Source organism: Rhinoderma darwinii, chromosome 8 (assembly GCF_050947455.1).
Source record: "Rhinoderma darwinii isolate aRhiDar2 chromosome 8, aRhiDar2.hap1, whole genome shotgun sequence".
NCBI classification, from domain to species: Eukaryota; Metazoa; Chordata; class Amphibia; order Anura; family Rhinodermatidae; genus Rhinoderma; species Rhinoderma darwinii.
Window position 1 is genome coordinate 33,572,584 of NC_134694.1, and position 9,079 is coordinate 33,581,662.

At 43.4% G+C, this 9,079-nt stretch overlaps 1 protein-coding gene across 2 annotated transcripts in view; it reads right to left on the minus strand.

The window, feature by feature from the left end:
* Positions 1-8,862, minus strand: part of TAF7L (TATA-box binding protein associated factor 7 like) — a 43,305-nt gene extending 34,443 nt beyond the window's left edge. Inside the window, exons 1-2 of one of the 2 annotated variants that reach the window (XM_075835582.1) lie at positions 8,772-8,862; positions 5,251-5,295 (exon numbers count right to left, since the gene is read on the minus strand). In XM_075835582.1, coding sequence (XP_075691697.1) covers positions 5,251-5,263 — 13 coding nt within the window. In that variant the 5' untranslated portion in view covers positions 5,264-5,295; positions 8,772-8,862. Of the gene's footprint in view, positions 1-5,250; positions 5,296-8,618; positions 8,644-8,771 lie in introns of those variants that run through there. The other variant, XM_075835581.1, reaches the window with a different exon arrangement.
* Positions 8,863-9,079: the final 217 nt, after the last annotated feature.

Sequence of the window (9,079 nt, forward strand, 5' to 3'; positions counted from 1 at the left end):
CTTTAGGCACGGAAACAATATTTGGAAAATAATTTACAGTTTTTGTGCTGATATTATTTACACAGACCTATTTATTTGCAGGACGCTTCCCACAAGAGGGCCCGGGGACACTTTCATTGTATATTCTAGATAAGGCTGATTTATGGCAAGTAGTCACCAAAGTCACACATAATATGGAAGCAGCGCACTTGGTTTATTTACAAAGTGTTTAACATAAAGGAAAAAAAATGACAGGTTGGTCAGAGACATATTTAACTGTCCCAGACCACCCACTGCAGATTTATGGCGGATTATCTATACAGGATACATGGAAGAAGTATCGTAAAAAGTAAAACGTCTTTTTTTTTTTTACAAAAGCGAATTTGAAAGTTGCTTAGAAACACAAAATACATTAATAAAAAAACTAAAAAAAATAAAAGGGTGCTTACAAAAGGTGTACATAGCCTCTAAGCTATACAAATGATGTGAAAGCGGGTCGGGTTATACTAACTACTGCCTTCAGAATTTATGAAGGGCGAGACCGTTCAATTGATCCTCCAGCATGTCCCTCTGATCTTCCCACCAGCAGTAAGCAGTGGATTTATTGCAGCCTTTGCTTCACAAGGGGGAACCACCTGTACTATGACATCTTTTATTGTAATGTGTCCCTGTTTAGGCATTTGCATGTTGCACAAAAAACAAATTAGTTTTCCACATAAATGACTGGGGAAGCGCATGGTAAACGGGAAGTTCTGTGCTTATACATGAGGAATTGCTGGCGGTCAAGTACAAGGATCGCAAGGACGTTTACGTGTTAAGCACAATTCATTCCACAATAACAGAAGCAGTGAGGGAAAGAGGAGCATCATCGGACAAGCACAAAACAGAGATTGTCCAAGTAGTACAAGTACATGGGGTGGATGTTAGCTGCCGGTCTTAACCCTATTTACTCTTGACCTGGTACAAAAAAAGTGCCCACATATACTAGTCCTTCTCAATAAATGAGAATATCATCAAAAAAGTTCATTTATTTCAGTAATTTAATTCAAAAAGAGAAACTCATATTATATAGATTCATTACACCCAGAGTGATCTATTTCCAGCATTCTTTTTCTTTTAATGTTGATGATTATGGTAACAGGTAATGAAAACCCAAAATTTAGTGTCTCAGAAAATTAGAATATTATATAAGCACAATTTCACAAATGATTTTTAATACCGAAATGTAAGGTCTATTGAAAAGTATGTCCAGTATATGCCCTCAATACTTGGTTGGGGCTCCTGCATGAATTACTGCATCAATGCGGCGTGGCATGGAGGCGATCAGCCTGTGGCACTGCTGAGGTGTTATGGAAGCCCAGGTTGCTTTGATATCGGCCTTCAGCTCGTCTGCATTGTTTTGTCTGGTGTTTCTCATCTTCCTCTTGACAATACCCCATAGATTCTCTATGGGGTTTAGGTCAGGCGAGTTTGCTGAACAATCAAGCGCAGTGATACTGTGGTTATTACACCAGGTATTGGTACTTTTGGCAGTGTGGGCAGGTGCCAAGTCCTGCTGGAAAATGAAATCAGCATCTCCATAAAGCTTGTCTGCAGTGTGAAGTATGAAGTCCTCAAAAATGTCCTGGTAGACGGCTGCGTTGACTCTGGACTTGATATAACACACTGGACCAACACCAGCAGATGACATGGCTCCCCAAACCATCAGTGACTGTGGAAACTTCACACTGGACCGCAAGCAACTTGGATTGACGCCTCTCCACTCTTCCTCCAGACTCTGGGACCAAGATTCCAAATGAAATGCAAAATTTACTTTCATCTGAAAACTGGACTTTGGACCATTGAGCAACAGACCAGTCCTTTAAAAGACTTAGGCACACTTCCGGGTGTTAGCCGTTTTTTTGATGGCTAGCACCTTGACCCATTCATTTCAATGGGGCCATGCACACAGGTTTTTTTTTTTACGGTCCCGTTGTTCCGTTTCCGACAAAAGTAGAGCATGTCCTACTTTGGTCCGAGATTCCATGACCACTGGGGCCCATACAAGTCAATGGGTCCGTCAAAAATACTGAAGGCACATAGAAGGCACCCGTGTGTCGTCCATGTGTGACAGAGCCATTGCCTAGCAACGGCCGGGCAGGCAGAAGTACACGTAGAGAGAGATATTGCACTGCACTAATCGGCAGCCCCTTCTCTCTATCCAGCACTGATAGAGAGAAGAGGCTGCTGATCAGTGCTGGATAGAGAGAGGGGGCAGCCCTTTCGGGCAGAGTTTCCACAGCGGAACGCAGCGATAGAAAAAAAAAGAAGTTCATACATACCCCGACCGTTGTCTTGTTGACACGACCCTCTTGATATCCAGTCCGACCTCCCTAGATGACACGGCAGTCCATGTGACCGCTGCACATGGGATGAAACGTTTTTCCAGGAGGCCGGACTGGAGGAAGAAGCAGGGAGTTCTGGGTAAGTATAAACTTTTTTTTTTCTGAGTTGTGGTTTTTGCAGCGGAAGTCGCTGCACTTGACTATTTCTTGTGGGTTTTTGAAGGAAACATTAGAAATCTATATTGTGAGCACCGCGCAATGTACTCACTGTCCAGCGGTAGTCACTGTCCAGGGTGCCGAAAGAGTTAATGTCGATCAGTGCAGCCCCTTCTCTCTATCCAGCACTGATCAGCAGCCTCTTCCCTCTATCCAGCACTGATCGTAACTCTTTCAGCACCCTGGACAGTGACTACCACTGGACAGCGAGTACCATGCGCGGCGCTCACAATATAGATTTCTAATGTTTAAGGACCCTGTCGGTGTCCATGCTGTGTACTGCTACTCACAATGAAACACTGTGCCTGCACTGATATCTGGGTGCATAGTGTGAATGGGAATTAGTTTCCTATCGGAAACACGGAAGTGTACACTGAGTACACACAGGAACCACACTGATACAATCACGGACACACGGATCCGTGAAAAACGGCCGTGAAAACGGTGATGGGAGTGTGCATGAGGCCTTAGGAAACCTTTGCAGGTGTTTTGTGTTGATTAGCTGATTAGAGTGTCACACCATGAGTCTACAATCTTCAACTTTTACCCAATACGAAAATTTTCTGAGAGACAAAATTTCGGGTTTTCATTAACAGTTAGCCATAATCATCAACATTAAAAGAAAATGTTTCACTTTTTTAATTAAATTACTGAAATAAATTAACTTTTTGATGATATTCTAATTCATTGAGAAGCACTAGTATATATAATTTAGAGGTGGCAATCCAGAATTTATTTGTTCTCTATCGAAAATAAATAAAAAAAAAGAGGCAGAGACACATTTGGATTTTCAGAAGGAAATGATTGGACGTGGCATTTTTGGAGATCAGGACAACAGACAACGCTCCAAGTCGGAGGACGTCAAACGATTAACTGAAAAGCATTTGATAAGTCCCATTACCCAAACATCAACAAGAAGCAGCCCCCAGAAAAGATGCCGTGTCTGCAGTAAATATGGGCAATGCAAAGATTCCCAATACTTTTGTCCCTCACAACCAGGCCTGTGAATTCATCCTTATTTTAAGAAAAATACCATACTGTTCCTAAATATTAGATTTTTTTCCACAACCGAAAGTATATTTGCCCGTCATTGCATTTAACTTCTCCCCCCAATTTTACTCCAGGGTGAGGAACGTGGGTGGAGGATGTCATGTTTGCATATTATCTAATGTTCGACTGCCAAACCAAAATAAAATAAATTCCCATTATACCCCTAGAGAAATACTTTTGGGATCTATTTTGAAAGGGTTAAAGAAACTCAGCTTTGAAAACAGATGATCTGTGAAATAAGCTTCTTCTTTAAGTCCTCCTACATCTCTATGTAATAGATAAGGCACACACATTCCATATGCTTATGCCCAGGAGAAGCAGCAGAATGTGAAATTAGATGAATGTTATCCGTGGTCCATACGGTGTAGGAAAAAATGACTGCGTAAAATTATGTATTTGTAAAAAATGTAAAATTGCATTTTGCTCTGGAAAATGCGAGAACATTTTCAGAAAACTGGACTTTCTAAAAAGATGCTAAACCCATGGAGTTCTACTTTTGTAGATGTACTATCATGTCCCTATCCACATACACCATCAAAGATTCCTTAGGGTGGTGGTAGTGGTCAAGGGCTCCCTGCCTTTGTCATCTTCAATACCAGGCTCTTCCCTTTGGGATCTCTATGGCACCCCACATTTTCACAACTAGGAGAAGTAGGGGTTCATATCGGGGAAAAGGACATTCTCTTTATCCCATATCTGGACGATTTCCTGATCGTGGAGCGTTCAGCAAGAGACTGCAGCCGCTGTGTAGATCAGGTTCTCTCCATTCTGTCCAACCTGGGATGGATTGTAAACTCAGTTAAGACTGACTCCCACCAAATATCAATTCTTTTTGGGGATCATCCTGGACTTAGACCATCATATTTTCCTCCTTCCAGAGAAGATCGTGAAGGTTCAGGACCAGGTGAGGGAATTAATTCAGAAACCTATTCTGAATTAGGGCCATGTTTAATCTGGGGGGCCTAACAGCTTGTATTCCAGCAGTCCCCTGGGCTCCGAGCCACTCCCGAGATTTACAGCGGGAAATCCTGTCAGTGTGGCATCAGAACAGGAGGTTTCTGGGAGGACAGGTGAGAATCTCAAGAGAAAACCCTTACATGTCTATCTGGGTGGTTAGACCGGGGGAATCTGTTAGTGGTAAACCCTTAAAAAAAACTGCAACCACTTAGGCCTCATGCACACGGACATGCCTGTAATCACGGCCCGTGATTGCGAGCATGGCCGGCCGACGAGGGCCGCACTTGCATACAAAGTATGGGAGCACGACATGCTCCATAATTCACGGCACGGTTCTACGGCATGGACACCCTTCCGTAGCGATACGGAAAGGTGTCCGCAGCCAATAGAACCGGGAAGGTCCGTAATTGCAGACCCTATTGCAGTCCGCAATTACAGAGTTTTTTTTTACGGTCGTGTGCATGGGGCCTTAGTCATTACAACCAATGCTGGTCCCTCGAGGTAAGGCGCTCACATGGAGGATCATTATTTTCAGGGTCTTTAGTCAAGGGAGATGTCCTTTGAAGAATGCTTTTTTCCCCTAAAATATTGTATTTTAGTGTTTAATGTTCGTGTCCATTTAAGCATTTTTATTTTAACTATGGCTGTGTGCAGGAAATTCGGAGCTCTAGATAAGAAATGTGGAGCTTCAACCTTTATGAAGACATATTTAAATATACATTACTTGTAGACATCATGTCGATTTCTACATTGCTTTTTTCTCCAATATCTGGAATAGAAAAATAAAGAGAAACATTAAACATTTTATAATGCAGGGATAATTCTAAGGCTCTGTTCACATCATGCTTGTAATCTACGTTTAGCGTGTATACAGTTTGTTTTTTGTTTTTTTTTTAACATGGGAGCCTTATATGTGAACTTATATACCGTATGGTATATTTATTTTTTATGTTCCCCCTACACTTTTCAAAACAAGTAAAAACTACATACACTAATCACAAAACATTCATACAAATGATATATAAGCTAACAGACCTAGCGCACACCATATACTTATACAACTATTTCTATTCCTAAGGACTGCGAGTGTAGCAGAGTTGTCGAGCTACAAGTAGTATCGGAGGATTCTGGCTAAGATGTGTATATATATATATATATATATATATATATATATATATATATAGTGGCGGATTATCATATGGGCGGCCTCCTGGGGCCCGAGGCTCCCATGGCAGCCCGAACCGCACATATTATAAAACTATTCAGCGCGCTAGCGCTGCTAACTGCCGCTACGGAGATGGGGAGGAGCGTTGAGCACGTCTGCTAGTGCTTAGGACACGCCTCTCTGACACTGCGGGCGGCGCCATTGAGTAACAGAACAGCGACGGACGGGTGTTCTGTTACTCCAAAGCTGGAAGAGAAGCTGGAAGAGAAGAGCCCGGCGGTCACCGTCGCTGAGGTTAGTGGTACTGGCTGCCGGTTTATCCTCCTGCCCAGCTAACATTAAAGTCACTGGCCGACGCTAGGTGGGGGATTATGCAGTAAGGGGAAGGGCTAACAATCTAACTGATGGCAGCTAGCTCTATGGGGGGGGATAATAGTTTCCCCCCATAGAGCTCTCTTCAGTCAGTTAGATGCTCAACCCCCCCCCCCCCCTTGCAATATAGTAACTACTGAGGACCCTATGGGGGAAGGGGGGATTATTCCTAGAGCCCTCTGCCTGCAGTCAGATGGTTAGACCCCCTTGCAGTATAACACTCCGCCCCCCCCGCATAGAGCTCTCAGCAGTTATTATATTTTATTTTTAATAAAAATGTGTGTTCACATTTAAAAACTTTATATTATAATATATATATATATATATATATATATATATATATATATATATATATATATATATAGTTTGTGTGCGTATCAGTGTGATTGATTTTATTAAAAAACATTTTTTACTTTTTGAGATGCAGCTGCTTTGTATCCTGTATCCGTCAGGTCAGCAGGACTGAGAGGATCAGTGACACGCAGGATCCACCTCAAATCTATCACATCTAAGATTAGAATTTAGTGCAGGGCCTGTTTCACTGATCCCGTCAGTCCTGCTGACCTGACGGATACAGGATACAAAGCAGCTGTATCTCAAAAAGTAAAAAATATTTTTTAATAAAATCAATCAATCAGACTGATACACACACATACATATTATATTTATATATAATTATAATATAAAGTTTTTAAATGTGTACATAGCCTTGTGGCACTATATCCAAAGGGGAGCGCTGTGAGGCACTATATACAAGGGGGAGCGCTGTGAGGCACTATATACAAGGGGGAGCGCTGTGAGGCACTATATACAAGGGGGAGCGCTGTGAGGCAGTATATACAAGGGGGAGCGCTGTGTGGCACTATATACGAAGGGGAGCGCTGTGTGGCACTATATATACGAAGGGGAGCGCTGTGTGGCACTATATACGAAGGGGGAGGGCTGTGTAGCACTATATACAAAGGGGAGGGCTGTGTAGCACTATATACAAGGGGGGGGGGGCTGTGTAGTGCTATCCACAGCGGTATGTGTGTGGCACTCTTTATAGGGGGGGGCTTTTTGGTGCCATTTTCAAGAGAGGGAGGGCTGTATGGCGCTCTCTACAGGGGAGCTGTATGGCACTATCTATAGGGGGCTGTGTGTAACGCTCTCTACGGGGGGGGGGGGGATGTGTAATATATAGAGGTGGCTGTGTATGGCAATATCTATGGGGGTGTGTAATATCTACAGGGGCTGTGTGTGGCACTATGTACAGGGGGCTGGGTGTATGTGGTGTTTTACAGTGTAGTGGTATTATATTCAGGCACGCAGTGTTTGGTGCCATTATATTTAGGGGCACAGTATGTGGCACCATGATAACTTTATTTTCGTTTATAGGTGTGGAAATGTTGGAAAAGTGAGGAGACGTCTGAGTGGCAAATTCTGCAGAAATGAGTCATGGCCGGGAGAAGTCGTCATGAACTCTGGACCAGATGAAGAAAAGAGGAAAAAAACTACTAGAATCTGAGACATCGTCACCTGTGAGTCACTATATTTATAGAGAATCTGTCACCTCTCCTGACATGTTTATTATAGGAAATCCTTGTATTTCACAAAAAGCCTTTCTGCAGTCCAGGAGTGATAGACAATTCCCCTTGTCAGGAGGTTGTGTCCCTGCACAGTGTGAGACTGACAGTATGTAGGGACACCGCGCTGTGAAAAGGGAAATCGTAACACCCATTTGTTAATGCTTGCCCAAAAAGGTAGTTTTAAAAAGTTACGGCGCGGCAGGGGGGCCCAAGTTTGGGTAACAGCCCAGGGCCCATGGTCTACTTAATCCGCCACTGGTGTGTGTGTGTGTGTGTGTGTGTGTGTGTGTGTGTGTGTGTGTGTGTGTGTGTGTGTGTGTGTATGTATATATATATATATATATATATATATATGTTAGGCGCAGACTACGTTTGAGGATGTTCGGCAGGGTTGTTTCAAACGGTCGCCAAATTTAGACCTATATAGTCATGGACACTCATTTATAAAAAAAAACGGATATCGTACATTTACTAGTATACTGATAGAAGTCCACTGTTCGCACACGTCTGGCTAATGAAAGGCTACGGGCACAGTAAACAAACCCTGAACATTCACCCGGAATAAGGGGAGAACCTAATCTAATAGGAAGAATGGAGAGAGGGGCACTTTTAAGAGATGCAGGCTAGATTGCTTCATACGTGGGTTATGCGGACGGGCCACCGGATCCACATCCAGATCACAGGCCTGGACCTTTTAAAAGGATTTGTCCATCCGAAGGAGTGCGATTACTGAAAAGAACAAACGACGTGAATCCTAATGTGAATAGGGACAGATATGAGTGAGTGTACGGACTCCATGTTGGGGGCGAATAAGCCACAAGAACATACGAGCTGCCGGTATATCACCTCCAATAGACATAGTATTTACACGTGGGGTTAGATAAACACCAAGATGGACTCTAATTAGAATTACGTGACCCTGTGGGACTGTAATAAATAACATGTAAAGGATCCATTATAAACACGTAAAAATAAGGAGCAGCTAACAATTGTCCATGGAGGGTTCCTCAAAATGAATGTCTGCTGGAGGAAACCCCCATGAATCGTATCTAAAAGCCGCGCGTTGTCACTCGGCAGATACACGCAGAGCTCCCGCATGACGGTTTATGACAAAACGCGTGTGAACGAAGCGTACTTTACCTTGTTGACGGAAATCCGAGCACTCACACCGGAAACGTGGCTCCCGTCCAATCAGGGAAAAACGGAAGTGGACTGTCACGTGACCGTACGTAGGACGTCAGCCTTTGCCAACCACCTCTAGTTATTATAAAGAGGGACGCGAGAGCGTGCCATCCAGGAGCTCCGTGTAGTCCAACGCTGATTCTGTGGGGTTTTGCATGAAGGGTGAATGAGCCGAGAGTTCTGAATAAACATGGATAGAGATCAGACGCGGCAGCGCGAAAGATGTGTACAACTGCAATTCCCGATGTGCTCCGTGCAAGTTGTCA